This window comes from Apodemus sylvaticus, chromosome 10, assembly GCF_947179515.1.
Source record: "Apodemus sylvaticus chromosome 10, mApoSyl1.1, whole genome shotgun sequence".
Taxonomy (NCBI): Eukaryota; Metazoa; Chordata; class Mammalia; order Rodentia; family Muridae; genus Apodemus; species Apodemus sylvaticus.
The window spans coordinates 28,926,872-28,946,994 of record NC_067481.1 but is presented as its reverse complement, the minus strand read 5'-3'; the positions used below and the strand labels follow the sequence as shown (position 1 = coordinate 28,946,994).

At 54.3% G+C, this 20,123-nt stretch overlaps 1 protein-coding gene across 3 annotated transcripts in view; it reads right to left on the bottom strand.

Moving 5' to 3' along the window:
• Positions 1 to 16,190, bottom strand: part of Cacna1g (calcium voltage-gated channel subunit alpha1 G) — a 64,933-nt gene extending 48,743 nt beyond the window's left edge. For all 3 annotated transcript variants that reach the window (XM_052194906.1, XM_052194904.1, XM_052194907.1), the window contains exons 1-8: positions 15,539 to 16,190; positions 8,435 to 8,546; positions 7,957 to 8,090; positions 7,535 to 7,632; positions 5,440 to 5,599; positions 4,215 to 4,515; positions 3,956 to 4,048; positions 1,167 to 1,950 (exon numbers count right to left, since the gene is read on the bottom strand). In XM_052194906.1, the coding sequence (XP_052050866.1) occupies positions 1,167 to 1,950; positions 3,956 to 4,048; positions 4,215 to 4,515; positions 5,440 to 5,599; positions 7,535 to 7,632; positions 7,957 to 8,090; positions 8,435 to 8,546; positions 15,539 to 15,780 (1,924 nt within the window). In that variant the 5' untranslated portion in view covers positions 15,781 to 16,190. The remainder of the gene's footprint in view (positions 1 to 1,166; positions 1,951 to 3,955; positions 4,049 to 4,214; positions 4,516 to 5,439; positions 5,600 to 7,534; positions 7,633 to 7,956; positions 8,091 to 8,434; positions 8,547 to 15,538) is intronic.
• Between the last annotated feature and the right edge of the window lie 3,933 nt (positions 16,191 to 20,123).

The following is a 20,123-nucleotide window of genomic DNA, read 5'->3' as shown; positions in this document are numbered from 1 at the left end:
TGGAGTTCCCCCCTTCCTTCCTTCATGCACATTAGCACACATACATATACCAAGTATGTTCTGAATACACTCAGGGACACACACCAAGGCATTCCCTGTCCATCTAAATCCTCTTTTGGTTGCAGAATGTGAGAAATGAGTGGCATCTCTGAGACCACACCATTAGAGTAAGTGTGAAGAGGTCCTTGGCCCGAGGCCTGACCCCTAATAGGCACAAAATGATACATCCCCCTCCGGAATGCATCTCTGTATAGCACAGGACATCAGTAAGCTCCCACAGTAGTGATGGTCTAAATCCCACCTACTTTACAGTGGAAAGTGGAAGCCTGTGTGTGTGGGATGTGGCCGGCCCACGACCCAGGGCAGGGCAGCAGTGGGAGAGCTAACATAAGAACCTTTCACTCTGTGTTCTGTGGTGACATTTTCTGGTCCCAGGGGATATCTCACTTATCCCATTGCTTTCTGTCACCACATCCTCCCTGAAACCCAAGGCCCCAGGCTGTGTCTGCATGGGTAGCCCGCCCACAAGCGGCAGGCAAGCATCAGCACTCCCTCAGGTCGCAGAAGTTCTACCCACAGGCTGGCTGCTCTCAACACTGGCTTGCTCCTGCTCCTCTGTTTACAGCAGTCACCTTGTGAGGCACCAGACGGCCACAGTCACACACCATTTCCCACCCCCTGCTGAGCCTTGGGACAAAGGACACAGAGTGGGCTGCAGAGTCAGATGGCCTTAAGGTCACACTCACCAACACTCCTGGCCACCTTGTGCCTCCCTGTGCATATAGCAAGGGTGCTGGTAATCTTATTACCAACCTGTCCAGAGGACTCAAGCAGATTGTGCCTGCAAAGCATGTGACAGGCACTCCATTGGGCAGCAGTGGTTAAATGTTATGGCCCAGAGGCATAGAGTACAGCCTGTGGTAGGTATGCATGTGTGACCGCTCTCATTCCTAATATATACAATAATTACAATTCCCATTTGAACGGATGAAATAAGCAGGGCTCAAAAGAAATCATGGGATTGGTCAAAAGATGTCGGGGCTACAAGAGGCAGCGCAAGAACCTGGAAACCGTGCCCTGGGCCCTGGGTCCTCAGACTCCTAGTCTTCTAAATCACCACCCAGCCTCCAACTGTGGGGTCCCAGCACACCCACCCACGCTCTCACCCGTACTCTGTGTCTCCAGGAGCTTGTGCATGGAGCTGAAGGGCCCAGGTGGGATGTTGAAGCTGGTGAGGGTGGGGGGCCCAGGGCTGGGGGCCACCTCCACTAGTGCCTTATCCTTCAGCATCTCTGGTGGAGGGCTGTTATGTACAGTGGGGTATACCTTCCCACTACCCACAGTCCTGCCAGATGCCTCCGATGGGGACCTGGGAGGGGGTGCCTGGCAACGGGCTGGCTCCAAGTGGCAGTCAGCATGGTAGAAGCTGTGTACAGACTCCGCACCCCTCGGAGGGCCCCCAGAGGGAGTGGGGGTAGAGGGTGGTGGTAGCATGAGCCGGCGGGACCCATTGGCATCCCTGTCCTGGATCTCTGGGCTGGCCCGGGGAACTCTGAGCGTCCCATTACCCAGGTGGTAGTGGTGATGGTGGTGGTGATGGTGGTGTACCAGGTGGTGGACAGACAGACGACGGTGTGAACGAGAACCGCTGCCACTGGACTGGGGCTCCTGCCCACCACGGGCCACTGGGCTGCTGAGCAGCCCAGCCCGCACGCCTACAGCCCTAGAGACCTGGGCCAGCCTGCGGGCTGCTTTGCGGAGGATGTACACCAGGTACTTGAGAAGCTCCTCATAGCAGCTGCCGGGCTCGGAGAAGCTTGCCAGGGTGCTAGCGTTGGACAGGAAGCGTACACGCTGCTCCCGCATCAGCTGACTCTCTCGCTGCTTGGTCTCGGAGAACTGCGTGGCAATCACCACCAGGCACAGGTTGATCATGAAGAAGGAGCCCACCTGCAGGGGTGGGGACAGAAAGAGGAGATGTCCTGAAGAAAAGCGAAACTCCAGGCTAGCTGCCACAATCAATGGAGTCCTTGGGGGCCAGGCGTGGGGGTTTGTAACAGCCCAGGCCTTATCCCACTATTCCTGGTGAGATCTTTGCCGATATCCTCCAGTTCCCTGCCTTTAAACGTGTATGCGTGGAGATCCTGAAGCATCTCCCCAGTTTCTATTAGGAGAGAATGCTATAGAAATGGATGCAATACTGGGAACACATAACCTTCAACTTGGATTAACCCTTTGAGGTTTACTTATAATCCTCCCACTTGAATCCGTTCTTGTTTCATGACTTTGTCAGACTCTTGACCACAGGATGCCAATATCCCCATCTGAAAAGAGGGACCCCCCCCCAGACTAACAAACCCGTTGTTCTGATTTGCCCATCCTTCCCCAGTCTCCATCCCTATGCCTCAGTTTCCCCAGGACCCTGGGTAACCTATTGTTTAGACAGCAAGCCCAAATGATGGAAATAAATATTTGTGCTAACGAAGCGGACGCCCCCTCCTCCCTCCCCCCCCCGGAGTTCATGTCCTAGTAATTATGATAATTAGCTTCACTAGTGTGATTCCAGAGAGCTGTTTGGGAAGAATTTTCAGGAGGTGTGTGGGAGGGTGGAAACTAGGCCCCTGATGTCCCTGTCTACCCCTCCCCAACACAAGCACTCCTGAGGACAGCCACAATCTTTCAGATGATGAACAATTTGCTTGCCTGAAGTACCTGCTTCACCCTTGTGGTAATGGTCAGGGATGGTACAGGTCCCCAGCCAAGCTTTGCTCAAGCCTGGTCATGCTTTCATACCAGGGAAAGTTGTGGTCATCTAGGGAGTTGCCTTTTCTCAGAGCCTACAGGCTGTCACTGTCCCCAGAAGTAACCTCACTCTGTCCTCAGCTCTCTGAAGCTTGTCCCAGGTCCTGCATGATCTTAAGTTCATTCTTAATCTCTTTCTCTCCGTATCTGACCCTCCACCTGGCTCTTCATTGGCCTCTTGGTGATATGGATTTAGAGTTGGTAACCTGGAGCTGACATCTCAACTCTAACCCGACCGCCTACATAATCTTGGACCAGTGGCCAACCCGCTGGAGCTCTGAGTTCTCATTTAGCAGCCAGAGTCCTTGAAGCCCCCACCTCACAGGAGTGTATAAGGAAGAACAGCCACGCCAGCGTTGACAACCCTTCCTGGCAAGGCTGATGCACAGCTTAGACAAGGCACATGGTGGCGGCAGATAAATGAGAGAAGTGCTTTTCTTTGCTTGAAAAATAAACGAAGGTGGCAACCAGATCATGGTGAGGCTGAAATGCCCCGCCCCCAGGAAGTGCAGAGAGCAGCAGCTGGCACACAGTAAGTGCTCAATAAATATCAGCTGTAAGTGGTAGCCATGAAAGCATCTACTATGACTGGTAGTGATTAAAATGATTAAACGATGCTGCTTTGGCCTGTCTTCTGCCTCCACAAAGCCCTGGAATTTCAGAGCTGGAAGGAATGAGCGATCTCTCAGTATTTCTCAATACTGATTAGAATTTGGGGGTACATGATTTTTTGCTTGTAAGCGTTTCAGGATGTCGAACATCTTTCTCTTTTCCAACCAAATGCTGGCAGTGCTCCCCTGGGGCTCACAAAGGCAGAACTATATTTGGCCATTTCCGAGCACCCCTAGGGAAGGTGAGGATAGCATTGGGGTTCAGAACCCTTCCTCCTCACTTTACCGGTGAAGAATCTGAGGCCTTGAGTGGGAATGGGGCCTCAAAGAGGATGGCCTGCCTAAGGTCCTAACAGTAGCAGGTGGTGGAGTCTGGCTTTTGGTCTTGCATTTCTCCTGACTCACCAGTCGTCCTTCCCACAGTGTGGCAGATGCTGCCACCCCTAGGGGACTTGTGACCTAGGAACTTCCCATCTATTCTCTGCCTCCACCCATGTCCCCATGACTGCCCCACTCCCATGAGGGCTGGAGGAGTCACTCACGATGATGAGGAGAATGAAGTAGATGAAGTTGTAGAAGGAATGAGCGTCCATCACAAAGTACATGATGTCGACCCAGCCCTCCAGTGTGATGACCTGTGGAGGCAAGAGAGACGGCTGACTCTGGCTGGCATCACCGAAGCCTCCTCCCCGTCTGTTCCACTACCCTAGCCACCACCCTAACCCCGAGGATGAGCACTCCCAAGTTGTGCAGTGTCCTGTGTCTGTTCTGGGCAACGTCCCAGGGCCCGTGTGGCCCCACCTGGAAGATGGCGATCCAGGCATAGCCAATGTTGTCAAAGTTGATGGCGCCTTTGAAAGGGTTGTGCTCGCCTGCAGAGCAGTTGGTATAGTACTGGTTCCAGTTGACACAGGTGGTGTTGCTGGAACTGTTATACGCCTCATAGTCCAGACCGCAGGGTGGGCCACCACCGCCTTCCCCACGCAGTGTGGGCACACTTCTGCAGGATCTCATGCCATTCTCCCGAGGCTGAGAGCAGATGAAGGGGCTCTCATCTTCATTCTCTGTCTGGTAATAAGGCTCCAAGTCCACACTCAGGGGGCTGCAGGGGGGGGGGAGACAGAGAGAAGGCCGTGGAATAGGATCCTCCACTGAGAAGCCAAGGAAGAAAAAGCTGTTGTGGCTGCACCGAGGCACACAGAGGATAATAGGCCAGACCTACCAAGGGAGAAGGGATTAGGCAGAGCAGAGGTTTGTGGGTAGGGATAGGAGCACTGGGAGGACAGGAGGGCTTGCTCAGGAGCTCCAGAGTCCAGTGGTCCGCAATTCTAGGGAGGTAGTTTTCCAACTTTGTTGCAAGTCAAAATCACAGGAGAATTTGATTTTCCATCCCCCGTTTTCATCTTGGCCAGGTAGTCTCATGTATTTCCCGGCTGGCCTCAAACTCTATACAGCCAAATGATTGTGAATTTCTGATCCTCCTGGCTTTGCCTTCTGGGTCTCCAGAACCACAGTGCCCAGTTTATATCATGCAGGGGTCAAACTCAGGGCTTCATGTGTACTAGGTAAGCACCTTACCAACTGAGCTACATCCCCAGCCCTCACAGAGTCTGATTCTCTCTCTCTCTCTCTCTCTCTCTCTCTCTCTCTCTCTCTCTCTCTCTCTCTCTCGGTCTCACTATATATCCTTAGCTGGCCCTGACCTATGTAAACTAAGCCAGTCTATAACCCACAGAGATCCACCCAACTCTGTCTCCAGAGTTCTGAGATAAAAGCTGTGTACCTTGTGGCTGGCTTCTGGGAGAGCTTTTTAAATACCTAAATCTGAATTGAACCCAGGTCTGATGCGATGGGAATCTCTGGAAGGGGTACCTGTTTTAAAATGCCCCCAAGTTGTTCCAATGTGTAACTAGGTTGAGAGCCAAATATCAGATATGAGACCACCTATATCCATGACAACAGGAAGCCAGGGACTAAGAGGGGTCCACAGCTCCCCAATCCCTCACCCACCAGCTCCACCACTCACAGGCTGAAATTCTCCGGGAGGAAGCATCGGTTTCGGAGCAGCCCTGCCCACAGCTGGACACCGACAATGCCAAAGATGAAAAAGACGAAGAAACAGAGCAGCAGGACATTGCCCAGCATAGGCAAGGTATCCAGCAGTAAAGTGACCAGGATGCGCATGCCTGTGGGGCAGAAGAGCCATGCTGGGGGTTCCAGTGCGACCCAGCTAGGCCCAGTGATAAAAGCTGGCAGTCTTCCCCAGGAGGGTCCACTGTGGATGATGTGAAGGACCATTTTAAGCTGGAGGGGAGACTGGCAGTTAGGGGTGCCTGCAAGTCTCCCCTAACTCTCCCAGGCAGCCCTTGAAGGCCCATACTGTTCCATCCATACTTATTGCTGTGTGGTACCACCACCTGTCTGGAGAAACTGTGGTGGTTTCCAAAGCCCTTTCTAAGTTCTGAGTCCCATCTCACTCTCCCCGTGTCACCATGGGGCTGATGATATCGCCCCCAATTTACAGATGAGAAGTCTGAGGCTCACAGAAGTGACGCGAGTAGCTCGGGATGGGAGCTGCTAAATGTAGGCGCCAGGACTTAAATTTAGGTTTTTGTGCTTCCAAATCCTGCTCCCCAAGGCACTGGCACACACACACACACACACACACACACCTCCCACTTCCTTCTTTCACCAGACACAGTCACCTGACCTTCCTAAATGGTGGCCCCAGAGGGTCACTGGGGGAGCTAAGCCAGACCTAGAGACAGGCTTGAGGCCGACAAGATGACTTCACCAGGTCTCTGAGCCAGCCCACCACTAGCCCCTCGCCCTGCATCTGTGTTCTCTGTGTCTTTTTTCCTGCTGGTCCTGATCTCGAAATCAGGGTCTGAAGAGACATAACTCTATCTATCTTTTTGGAAGTATTTCCTCCCTCCAGGGTCAAAACCACTACATACCCCACCCCACCCCTCAAAAAAGCTCTGTTAAAGACCCACTCACCTTCCTCACCCCAGGTCTAGGACCCAACAGCCCAAATACTTGACCTAGCCTTCAGAAGACTCAGAGCTCCCAAGTCCTTGTCAGACTGATGGATCTCTAGTGGCCCACTTGACCCCCAAAGTACCCTGGGTGGGCCCTGCTCTCTCCAGAGCAAAGGTTCTAAACAACAGCAAACCGGCAACTGATTAACCTTCCTGATGGCTACAGCTACCTTGCTGTAGTCAGTCCTCACTTCCCTCAGTTCTCTCCCCCACCAACCCCGCATCAGCTCCTCAGAGCTCCAACTGAGATCAAGTCCTCAGGCCTTGCATTAAGGGAATTACAGCAGTGGTTAGTCTGAGGTCTATAAATCTGTAGCTGTCACCTGGGAGAGGAGGCCAGCCACGCCCCTTTCCGGGATATCTATTAGGTTAGCACCAAGCTTCATGCCCCACCCCAGACTCACTCAGCAGTTCTGCCCTCCCAGAGATAACTGCAACACCACACACACACACACACACACACACACACACACACAGCTACTGCAGCGTCAGGCATAAAGTCAGGCACAATGCCCCCTCCTGAGGCCCAGTGGGGACTCATCATGTATAGGTTGAGGAATTGCAAAGGGGGCCTGAGAAGGAGGAGGGGCAGAACAGCAAGGGAACTGGAGCTGCCAAACCTTTGCTGGCTCCAGAAACCAATGCGGTTTAATTTAGATAATGGTCCCAGCAGTCACTGCAAGAGTTGGAAAGGGGTGGGGGGTGGGGGTGGGGGAATGCAACCAGGGCCGGAGGGAGGGAAAGGCGGGGAGTGGCCTTGTCTTGAGAGAGGACCACTAGCACTTTGTGTCCCCTCCTGTGGGTCTGACAGTCCTCCACTGGTCCCCATCCTCTTTTATTCCCCCAGAAAGGGGTCATCTGAGGTGTTTCTAAGATTCTGTCTAAAGCCCGGCTGAATTGAGTGGGAATGGAGATTTTTCCCAGGGAGCTTTGCTAGTGATACCACCAGGGCTAGGGGCTCTGACTGGGTCCCTACTGAGCCCTTCTCTGTCTCAACTTCAAATGGTCAGGTCATGATGCCTGTGCCACATTTCCTCTGAGGGCCCTCTGTCCAGGGGTGAGGGCTCAGGGGTCACTCACTGGGCACCCGGTTAATGGCCCTGAGCGGTCGCAGCACACGGACTGTCCTGACTGCGGAGAAGTTGACGTTCTGCAGGTCCAGCGAATACTCCAGCATCCTGTGGGGAGGGGCCAGGAAGGAGGCCCTTTGAGTCTGAGGCCAACTCCATGTGAAAGGGGCCAGTGAGGAATCCTGCTGTGAGGTGACAGAATGACCTAGGGCTCTCCCCTCTTCTCTACCAAAGGAGGCTGAAGATCAGCTCTCTGTCTAGGGGGCAGGGACACCCCCCACCAAGCAATGACAGTCTCCTCAGACCCAAAAGGAAGACTGTGAGATTGAGAGGACAGGCCAGAGCACTGGAAGCATGCAGCCTTGGCTGAGTGGACAGCCAGAGAGGCAGGAGATCTGCCCATTACTCTCCCGCCCTAGCCCAAGCCCTCACCCCGCAATGACGATGAAAAAGTCAAGCCGGTTCCAAGTGTCTCCCAGATAACATTTCTTCCCAAAGATGCCCAAGGCCACCATCTTCACCACCATTTCCACAGCAAAGAAGGCAAAGATGAAGTCATCGAAGGCCTAAGGTGGAAAGGAGGGGCTGAAGAAATGGAGGAGATTGGGGGACACACCCACCCCACCTAGAGCCCACCAGTTGGATCTGGTAGAACAGAGTTCAGGGTATTAAGATACAAAGACCGGGCTGGAGAGATGGCTCAGTAGATAAGAGCACTGACTGCTCTTCTGAAGGTCATGAGTTCAAATCCCAGCACCCACATGGTGGCTCACAACCATCTGTAAAGAGATCTGACATCCTCTTCTGGTATCTGAAGACAGTTACAGTGTACTTACATATAATAAATAAATAAATCTTTAAAAAAAAAGATACAAAGACCACTAATACACACACACACACACACACTCACCTGCAGAATCCGGCAGCGCTGGGAGTCACAGGCAATGTCCTCACACGGCCTGAACATACCCAGAGTCACACAGTTGAGAAGAATTACCAGCATGCTGACCCGCTCGAACCACGTTATCAGGTGTCAAGGAAACAGCTATCCAGAGCTGACAGGAGCCTCCCACAGCTTACCCAATGCTTGCTACCTGTCAATTAATGGCCCCAGAGACTTTGGAAACACAAGAGGTGAGACGGAAGGTCTTTCATCTCCCCGATCCGGTCAGGTCAGTCTTCCTCATTTGTAAGGTAGAGAAAGGCATGACTACCCTGGCTATTTGCACAAGCTGTGTAGGGAATAGCATCGATCGTGCGTGTGGAAATGCCAGGCTCCGTGAGTTTGCTGTGAATCTCATCCTCCTCACTCACCGGATAGATGTGAGAAGCAAGCGAGATAATGTATGCGAATGTGTTACACAAACCTACAGTCGGATTAAGCCTGCCTTACAGTTTACCACGCACTTTCGCACAATGCCACGACGACTCCGAAGGCTGCTCACAACAGCCCCGTGAAGCATCCAGGGTGGATCATTCTAGTTCCCCGCAACCCAAGGACAGCAAGACCCAGAGAGCTGAAGCCAAGTCATGTGCCAGAGTTGCTCAAGACGCCAGGACGAGACCGAGGCTTCCAAGCTCGTGGCCTACTGTCGCCTTCCCTGCACTACAAATACTCAGGCAGGCAGGGACTCGTGAGAGCCTTGGCACCAGGAGAGAGAGCCGACACCTTCAACCCCCCCTCCCCATCCCATCCCGCTCCCTGGCTTCTTAAAGTCCTCAGCCTGTAGTCACATCCATGCCTTTTGGATCAAAACTACTTCCCATGCCAGGGCCTACGCTGGGTACAAGCTTCAGCTATGCAGAGTGGGCAGTAGTGCCATGCATGAGGCCAGGCTGCCACCACATCTCTTGTACCTTCTCAACCCAAGCAGCTAGGAGTAGAGGGAATTCTTTCTAAATCCTGAGCCTTTCTACATGAGTCCTGTTGAGTGGCTGACCTTCAGCCCATTGGCATGAGAATATACAAGATCCCCTCTGGATAAAGAAGGCTCTGGACTCTGGACCCACAGATATACAACCAGACAGCCTAGTTTCCTCTCACGGGGGTGGGGTGGGGTGGGGTGGGGGGGAGTGAGGCAGAAAGAGCAAAGAAATCAGAGACAAGGAGAGTCTAGAAAAGAAGGGGGAAGGGGGGGGGGTTATGGCTGCCTGTTGGCTTCCCTGCCGGCTTACTCAGGGCCTGGAGCCCGTGGGCCTTTCCTGTCTTAGCCTTGCTTCTAGAGTGGGAATGCTTTTATCAGGCCTGAGAAGATGATCAGAGAGGTTCAGAGGATCAAACTCAGCCTCCCAGCCGGCCTTCATCATACCCCACCTCTGTGCTGAGTCTCCAACCCTGACAGACTCCCCCATTCTTTCTAGCCAGGCTCTTTTCTCTTGGGTGCACATCATTGTTGTCACCCATGCCTAGCACCCTAGAAGTCCTAAGATGTTTCAGTTTTCCTAATATCCATCCCTTAAAAGAAAGAGAGTATGGTGGGTGCACACCTTTAATCCCAGCACCTGAGAGGCAGGCAGATCTCAGCGTTCAAATCCATCCTGGTCTACAGAGCGAGTTCCAGGACAGCCAGGGCACAACGCTGTCTTCAAAGAACCAAAAGGGGAAAAAAGGAGTCAAAAAATAAAATAAAATCCTAGGTTTAAGGTCGCTTAGTAGGTGAGAGGGGTAAATGAAAGTGTTTCTACGGGGCTGTTTTCCTGACTGTAGCCCTGAGCATAGCGGATAGATCTCTCTCCAGAATGGGGGTCAGCCAGGGGTCACTCTGGAAAAGGGGGAAAGGGAGGAAGCCACCACTTGGAAAGGAAAGGACACAATTACCCTTAATAACTGGTATGTTTTCCCCCAGGCTAGCTCATTCTCCTCTGCAGGACAGACTGGGCTTAGGAGGGACCCTTGAGAACAGTGTCAGGGAGAAGAGCTCCAGGTATCTATTTGGACATCCAATGGCAGTGACCCTATCTAATTAAGTCATCCATGTGCTTGGCTCTGCGACATCCTTAAAAGCACCACACCACAAAGCCCACTGCAATATGCAGTTCAGAGCAAATGATCAGCGCCCAGCAAGAATGAATGAATGAGCCACTGTGTCTATCAGTCAGTCATCTGCCTAACTAGAAGCCAGATGTGCCTCCCCATTCATGGTTTCCTGATGGTTCCCCGAACGGTGACAAATTCATGACAAGAGACGTAAGGAGGAACAGACTTGACCTATGGAGGAATGGGTTCCTCTTCTGTCCCAGACAGACTCAGTCTGGGGCCGCTGATAGTTAGAATCTGCCCCCAGACAACCCCATATCAGGCTCTTAACCAAAATCCCCTCCTCCGGGCCCCTTGGCAATCCAGCCTGCACCCAGGCATAGCCCTTGCACTCTGGCTTCCCTTCACTGAAGATAAATATAAAACGACAGGCAAATCTAGAACAATCTGAGTAGAGGAATATCTAAGGGGGGGGGTCTTTCACCCTTCTCAGGGCAGGGCTTGTTTCCTTGGCAACATGGCAGTATGTCATTGTGTGATGTTCTTCTGTTGCCATAACAACAAGAGAATGTGTCACCAGGTGGTGTGGATTTGTTGCCATGGTAACTGAAGAGACACCCCCCCACCCCCTTACACATTCTCTCCCCTTGCCCAGACTGCTCTCTTGTCCTTATGCAAGGAAAGAGAAGCAGGGAGACCCACAGGTTATCAGGTTGGGGGGGGGAACCATGTGACAGATCCCCATGGTAACCAAGGGAACGGGGGACACTGGTTGCCATAGTGACTATGAGAGACCTGTGCGGTCACATGCCTACTGTTGCTATGGTGACTGTCCGGGCTGGAGTGGATCCCAAAGGGTGGGGGCAGGAGAGGGGAGGATCTTTCTCCTCCCCACAACCCACCATCCAAAGCAGAGAAAGAGAATGGCAAAAGCAGACCTCTCCACCATCCCTCCCCCTCCTCTCTTTCCTGGGAGAGGGAAATAGAGCATGTTATATCCACAAATGGGTGTTCTTCATAGGTTTTTATCTAGATAGGGCTTTTGCTTAGATTATTGCTAACTAGAGATCTCAGGCCCTGGGCCCAGGGTGTGAACCCAGACAGCAAGCAGGATTTCTAGCTGCCTCTCTCCCTCCCAGAAGTCTGGAAATGTGAGACTAAGGAACACTGAGGAGGAAATTGGCCTGGAACCAGGAATTCTGGCCTTCTAGTAAGAGTTGGGGGATGGGACACAGGTTCTTGCTTCACCCATCCCACCGAGAGGTTGGCAGTCTATGGGAGCCAATGCTTCCTAGGGTGGAAGATAATTCAGGGATTCGGTTTGATGGCCCTTGCTCATTTATTTTTCTTCGGAAAAGGGGAATCCCCAACAATGGCCCCATCCTGCTAACAACCCTGTTCCCCCATGAGCCCCCAGCTCCGGTGTGTGGGTGTGTGCGGAGAGAGGTTTCCAACTAAACTGAAAACTGAAGCCTGCCCGAAAGGCAGCCAGCCCCACCCAGAGACAGAGACAGGAGACACAGAGACACATGAGAGAGGGCCACTGGAATCTTTGGGAGGGGAAATAGGCCAGAAATCTGATTCAAACTCTGTGACTGGTGTGTGTGTGTGTGTGTGTATGCGCGCGTGCGAGTGTGTGTGAGCAGTGTGTCTGTCGCCATCCCAGCTAAAGCAGGCTGGGCGGGGTGAGAGCTGGGGCGGGAGCAGCAGAAGGGGGGCCAGGGTGGAGGGGTAATCCCAGGAATGGCTCCAACTGGCACTAGGGGTGATGGGGAGTCCCCCAGCAGTGGAACAGAGTACATGCAGAGGAGTCTATATGACCCAGAAGAAAGGAGAATCTGGGACAGATTACCCAAGATCCTCTGCCCCCACCCCAGTTCCACTCAGTTCTCTGCCACAGCTCTTCTCCCCAGAATCTTCTCTGGATGGTCTAGGGTTTGGAAATGGAACGAGGGAACATATGAGATTCAAGCAACCCCCTTATGTGCTCTCTCTCTCTCTCTCTCTCTCTCTCTCTCTCTCTCTCTCTCTCTCTCTGTCTCCCCGCCCTCATCCCCTGAGGACCCAATGGAGAATCCTCCCTTGGGATGAATCGGAAGCCTTGGGGCACTGGGACAATGGCAAGGAAGACTACAGAAATTCCTAGGGCCTCCTCCCTTCTAGAGACACACACTTGGACACACACAGTGGCGCACAGCTCCACACTCACATTCACTTCTGGAAGCCATTAGGACTCCTGTCTCTCAGGCCTCCCCCCCCCTCCCCTCAACTCCTGGCAGCCTCCCCTCTCCTTCTCTGGCCCCCCTCCCACTCCTCCATCCCAAATGCCAGCCTGTGATTTCCAAATGAGAAAAAGCTGTGCTGGACTCTGAGCTTGGAGAAACTCCTACACAAACTTCCAGATGTGACACAACAGCCCGAGAGGGAACGCTCAGGAACTCCTTCCCGGGAGGGGAAACGCACGCCCTCACACTGTAAGAAACACACTGCAAAGGCCAGTGTTCCCCTGTAACCTGGGAAGCAGTGGCCTGCCAGGGAGTTGGTTGGGCCCATGTCCCCAGTACAGGAACATATACTTTTGTGTCCTTCCTCCTTCCTCCCTCCACCACACACACACACACACACACACACACACACACTTCCTACCTACACCTACATCTCCACTCTAGGAAATCACACACACACTTCCTACCTACACCTAGATCTCCACTCTAGGAAATCTGGTCTTTTAGTGAGGCTGCAAGAGGAAGGGACCAAGAGTAGGTCGAGAAAAAGGCTAACTTGCTCCGGTTAACTGAAGAGGGGAAGCCTGTCAGGTCCCTCAGGACCAATGTCTTCATGACCTACATTGGGGACTCCTTGCAGATACCAAAAAGAGAGAAAGGAGAGGGTTAAGGCGGAGAGTTCAGAGTCCTCCTCTAGCCGTGGAAATACACTCGTCCTTGTGACTTGGGTCGGATAGGGAAATGGGGGTAAAAGTCCAGGCAGCCCCCTTTACCAAGAAATTGTTCTCAGCATATTCAGCCAGCTAGTCTAGATCTAGGGACATAGGTGCTACACACCAAGACTACATATGACTCCCCAGATTGGGCCTGCTCCCCTAATCTCAAGATTAATACTAAACTGTCACCTCTTTTCCCTCTTGCAAGCCTGGTCACTTATTTCCTTCCAGGAAAGTACCTCCAGATCCTCCACCTGGAGATTGGGCAGGTGGGCAGAGACGCTTGCCAAAAGGTCGGTTTTTTGGGGGTATTTGAAGGGAGAGGTAACAAGATGTTCCAGTCACCCCTGGTACTCCTGAGAAAGAGAAGAGAGGAACTTCTGGGGGTTTACCATTCATAATGTGGTTAGGAGTGGGGATGAGGGCTTCTTAACTCCTCTCCATCTCTACCACAGAGAAGGAGACCTTGGGATGGAGGCTCATCACTCAAGATATCAGTTAGGGAGACCACAGTCCTCAGAGCCCCTCCTCTCCTTTCTTCGGTTCAGAGAGAAAGGGAGGAAGGGGCAAGGGATTGAGAGGGCTTATGAGGGGAGCTTCTCAAAGGCTCTCGGAGTATAGAGCAGGGGTGGGGGGACTCAGCTTATATCCTGCTTTGCGCACTAGAGGCAGCGGCCGCAGAGGGCGGCATCACGCTTTCTGCTGCCCCTGTGCTCCAACGCAGAGCCAGACTTGGGCTCTCAGGAGCTACAGGGTAAACCTGGGGTCTCCCAGTCTGACTCCCAGAGAATCTCTGGGCTAGAAGAAGAGAATCAGAAGAGGCTGCCGGTTACTGGGAGAGCCGTACAGCCAGCCCCCACCTTTGCGGTACCCCAGAGATGGGCGTCAGTCAAACCAGTGAGTGCTTTGTGCTAAGGGTTTTAGAGGACCAGGGGTTCCCTGACCAAGCCAGGCTAAGCAGAGGTGAGGGTGAGGATCAAAATTCATCTGCCTGGAATGCTGGGCATGCGCTCCCCAAACGCATCCACAGAGTAGGCTTGGGGAGCTCGACCTCAGACCTCTTTAATGAACACACTGGCAGTCTCCTGGTCCCCCCCCCCCCCAACACTTTCAGACGACTGCGGTTTCCCATACCTGGTCTGCCATCAGCCGGAACACTCTGATTTGTGAAAGGGGAGGCGTAGTGTGGACGAGCTTAATCCCATCCCCCACTGGCCGGAGCTTTTGTCAGTCCCCCCCCCCCATTAGAAAAAAACCAGCACAAAACTCCCCAACCCAACCTTAGCACTCAACATCAGATAAAGAATTGAGGTGGGGAGGGCGCTGGCCGCATTGGGCTCTCTCTGAAAGGGGCTCCGGTCCAGCTCTGGGGGCAGACAGCTCCCCCTTCACCACATCTTGTTCTCATTCTGCACCCCTGACATCAGCCGCCGCCGAAATCTCCTTGTTGTGCCTCCAACCCGCGGATTGGGAGGGTGTTGGGGGGACAGGACCTGCCCCCACCCCCGTTTCCCGCTAGGTCAGTAAAAACCTCAGCCTTAAGGACTAGGTCGGGGGACTGGACCCTAGAATCCGCCGCAAACTTTGGGGCGGGGGCATAAGGAAACCCCAGGAGATTGCGGTCTCCCCTCCTCCGTCCCCGCAGCTTCCTCTCCACCCCTGCCCCCAAACTCGAAAACCAAACCCAGCTCGCTAACCCGCGGCGGGCGGGCTGACGGAGTAGAAAGCCCAGGCTCCCGAAGCTGCACACATCTGGAGGGTGACGACCCTCCTCTGCCCACATCTGTAGAGCATCCAGCTGCTTACCAGAGGGTCACCTCTCCTCTCTTTTCCTAGCTTGGATTTCAACCCTCCATCCCTCACCCCCGCCCAAGGAAGACTGAGGTGTGTGTATTCGGAGGTGGGGCTCGTCTGGGGTACCCACCAGTCTCCGCTTCTACTCGGACGCCCCCTCCCCTCCTTAACAGTCCCCCACTCAACTGTTCACAGCCCAGGCTCACTTCTCCAACTCACCTGGCTTTCCGTCCCCTCTGGCAACACGGCCCGCCCCCCTGTGGACCCCCTAGTCCGGCCCATCGCGGTGCCCCGAAGGATATGGGTTACAGACCGTGCGGAGACACCAGCTCCGCGGGCGGCTGTCCTGGCTCAAGTAGAAGAAAACCACCGGGGCCAGCGCCGGGTACGGCAGCCCCTCCGCCTCGGAGTCCGCGCTGCCTGGGTCCTTTTCCGTCGACCCCGGCCCCTGCTGGCCCCCGGCCCCGGACAGGTCGTTGAGCTGCGTGAAGCTCCGGGGCTGTCCCGACTCCTCGGCGCCCGCTCCATCCTCCTCCTCGTCCATCCTCTGGCCAGCCGGGGCCCCGGGGGGTCCGAAGAGGGGCGAGTGGAGCCCCTCAGAGGAGGTGTCCTCACGCAACCGGGGGACCCCGGTGGGGGAGCATATGGGGAGCTCTAGAGAGCTTGCTGAGCCCCCAGGAGGGCCAGTTCAGCTCAGCTCCCCCTGCCCTCAGGGGCATGCTGCCCGCGGGGCTTCGGGTCGCAGGGAAGCCCCGCCTGGCGAGAGTCCCGCTTCCCCTGGGTTCCCGGGGTCTCCCCGACTAGCCGGCCGGCTTCCCCTCACTTTGTTCCGGCTTCTTCGCTTCGCGCCCAGGCTCCGGTTGCCCGAATAGGCGCTACCTTCGGTGAAGCAGCCCCCGAGAGGAGGAGGAAAAAAAGGGGCCACCCGGTGGAGGGCGGGGGTCCGGGGAGGGACGCCCCCTCTTCCCTCGGCGCAGCTGGAGCAGGATCTAAGGGGTCAGCATCGTCCCGGCTCCGCGCCAGAGACGGCGGGGGGGGGGGGAGGGGAGGAGGGATCTCTTTGGGGGTGGGTTTGGAGGGGGTGGGGGCCGGCTCCTTCCTCCGCCCCGCGGCGGGCTAGAGGACCGGGAGGGGCGGGGAGACCGTGGGGGGCCGTCCCGGGCGGGGGTGGAGGCGGAGATGTCGCCGCCGCCGCCGCGGCCGCCCTGGCTGCCGTTTGCCGTAGCTGTCGCCGGCGCCACTGCCTCCTCCTCCGGCCGAGACGCGGAGCGAGAGAACGAGCGAAAGCGGCGGCGAGGAGCCCGGCGCACACCACAGCTGGATCCCTCACTCCAACTTCAAGCCTCGGCCCCGCCTTTCCCCAGCCAATCTCACAGCCAATCGCCGTGCGTCACCGGTCCAGAGCCGCCCTTCCATTGGTCAGCAGCCGTGCCAGTGCGGGAGGGGGGACGGGGGAAGAGAACTACAGCTGGAATCCGGTTCCCACCCCAAAACCAGGACCGCCTTTCTACCCTCCTCTTGCCCCTGGGTTCGCTCCCGAAGGCTGGGGCCAATCAGACGACTGTCCAGACCGAACCCACTTTCCTATTGGCCTCTTGGGTCTTTGGGACTCCCCTGGGAGGGAGCCTCGAGAAATCAAAGTATTTGGCATCGAGTCCTGGGGTAGCCCTACGGGCCTCTGACGTCTTTTGTCCAGGACCCTCAAATTGGACAGACGCCAGAAGTCAGAATTTAGGTCTAAGCAGAACTGGAAAAGAAGGGAGACAGGACTCACAGGAGTTAGGGGTGTGTAGGATCCCACAGCTACATCCGACTCTTCACCTGGTTGATAACCCACCCTCTGCTTGAACCTGGGAGTCAGACTGGGGAAAGGGAAGAAGAGTCTGGTGTTCAGGCTGGAAGGGGGTCTGTTTTGGGGGAAATGGGCGTGGCTAGAAAGGTAGAAGTGGGCGTGGTCTGGATCCCTAGTCCACTTCTAAGATGTTGACCTGGCCTAACCCTAACCCACGGGTCTTCTCACTGATGCTCTGAGCGGCACCTCCTCTTCTAGAGATCTCTGAAGGCTGGAGACTCCTTTCAGGGGCTTCATGTTGGAAAAGCATAGCCTCCAGGCGTGGCACCAAACTGCAGAGCCTGGATCACCTGCAGCCCCAAAATGGGAACAGCCTGCGAAGGCCACCGTGGGCCTCGAATGTTGTTTGTAAGGAATGACACCTAGAGCTGAGCTTTACCAACTTCATCCTGCAAAACTCCACTCTGTGCCTCAGTTTCTCCCCTTGATTCCCAATATGTCTTAAGAGAAGTCTCTGAGAGATAAATGCTTCCTGGAGTTACTCTTCCTCACCACTGTACTGGGAGTGGTGTTGACGCTTGTGTCCTTCCCAGGCACGTACACTGCAAATGGAGACCCCGGCTTTTGCCCAGCCTCATCTCCCTAGGTTCGGGGGCTCAGTCGATCCATATTCTCACAGCCTCCAAAAGGCTGTGGGTGCCAGAGAACCGAGCGCCACCGGAATTCTGAACGTGATGGGGAGGGGGGTGGGAAGCGTTTATGTTAGACGCAGGGAAAACGTCTCTACAATCTGCGTAGGATGTATACGATGGAACGACAGGTTCCGTAATCCTGGTAGACTCAGGAATGGCACAAGCCACTGCGGAAAAGCTGAGGAATGGACTGGATCACCTCCTGCAGCCCCCGATTCCCAGGCGTTCTTCCCTGACAACATTGCACCACCCACACATCCTCCAGAGGCCTCCTGGCACCCTGACATGGGTTTGGGGCCGTGTCAGCTCCCACTCCGGCCAGTTGCCAAGACCGGGTGAAGAGGGCAGAGCTGCTGCCGCGCTGTCACCTTCCTGGTTGCCCTTTTGCCAAATCCCAGCATCGAGTTGTGCAAATGAGGCCAGGCCTATTTGCATTTCATGCTAATGAGCATATCCCCTAAGTGCCTGTTTCTCCTGGAGGGAGTCTCTGCTCTCATTCCGTGTGTGAGGCGCCAGTCTTGAACTCGGGCCTCTTCTGGGATAGAGGAACTATTTATGGCTTGCTTTTAGAGTCTGACTGACACCTTTCCTCCCTCCTGTGTATCCTCAGTCTAGCAGATGGGCTTGCCCTTCTTTTTTTTTTTTTTAAATATTTATTTATTTTGTTTCTATGAGTACACTGTCACTATCTTCAGACAGCACCAGACGAGGGAGTCAGATCTTATTACAGATGGTTGTGAACCACCATGTGGTTGCTGGGAATTGAACTCAGGACCTCTAGAAGAGCAGTCAGTGCTCTTAACCACTGAGCCATCTCTCCAGCCCATGGGCTTGCCCTTCTGACCACCATCTTGAAGCCTTCCAATTGGCCTCCGAGGTGGGGAGTCTCATAGCTCAATCTCTAAAGCAGGGGGCTATGGGAGGCCAGAGGCTTAGCCAGTCTCACAGTTCTCCAGTGGTCAGAGGCTCTACCTCTTCATCTCAGGGCTACCCTGTTCTGGAACATACCAAGAAAAGAGACAAGCAGGCACCAGCTGGAGAAATCAAGACCTACTTCCCTGGGTTTGCAACCTGAGGAAGATTTGCCATCTAGGACAGCCTAGAGCATCAGGGGACCCTATCTGCTGCTGCCTGGGTGGGGGAAGGGAGGACAAAGGCAAAAGATAGGAAGTTTTGCACTCCACTGCTCCAGGGCTCAGTTCTGGCACCACTCCTTCCTGTCTGCAGGTCTTTAGTACTGACCCAGTCAAAGGTGGGAAACCACGCAGCGCAGCGCAGAGCCTGGGCAGGGATGATGGGTGACTGGAGATGTCTCTCTCTCTCTCCCTCGGCTGTGTTCCCTGTCACACATCCTAGCCTAGCCTTTGATACATAATGGACACTTATTAAAATTTTTTTCAATGAATGATTTCAGACCAGTAAGAGGGAGATGAAGGAAAAAAAATCCTTTATTTGTGCCCCTATTTATCCACCAAGTTAGACCTATATGGTCCAAACTTTCTTCCGAGTTTGCTAGAGTGTCTCCTGTGTGCCTTGCTCAGCAAGCCTCTCCAGGCTCCAGCAGCTTTCTGGCCCTTGCCCCTCCCATGCTGGTTCCCTTAAGAACAAACTAAATCACCCATCTGTGGTACTCTTTACTTGAGGTGCTTCAACCATCCCATTTGGTCACCCCATATCTCTGGGAACTGAAACTGCCATTTCTCAGTTACAGAATCTGGGGCTCAGGGAAATGAAATGATAATTCCCAAGTCAAGAAGTCATGAGTACTGTGAGCCTAGGCCCTAGCTGCCCCAATGTGGTCCTGCTGACAGAAGAGGGACCTAGAGGAGGAGGGTAAGATGACACCTGCCAAGAGGAAGAGATGTTGTGGGACTTTTAAATCAGCTCCACATCCAGTAAGGGTCATATTAAGCCTGCATGTTGGAAAGCCCAGCCTTCCTGGGAGAATTCCTTCCTCCGAATCTATTTACAAGATGTCACAGCCCTGTTCCTTCTCTATAGCAGAGGGGAAATGAGAGATGCGAAAGGCAGGCAGGTGGAAGAAAACACCAAATGCATACTCCTCCATAGCTGTGTCTCCACCTCCTGGCAAGCAGCAGCCCCAGTGATCTTTGTTGTCCTTCTGAAGATCCCAGGGAGAAGCTGGCATGCTCAGGGGTGTCAGGCTAGACTCCCACCAACTCTGGCCCTTCAACAGCCATCCCTAGAAGGTCCCCGCTTCGCCGCTTCATTCACGAGAGTCGGTGGGACCACAGAGGCAAGCGGGCTACACGAACTGCCCAGACGGTTCCAAATCCAGTGTTAGGGTTGCCAAAAAGGCCACCTGTGTCTCACCATGTCGTACTTTTCCCTTCCTGCTGCCCTCAAGCCAGGCTCCACGTGTCCAGTCTTTGACTTGTTGGC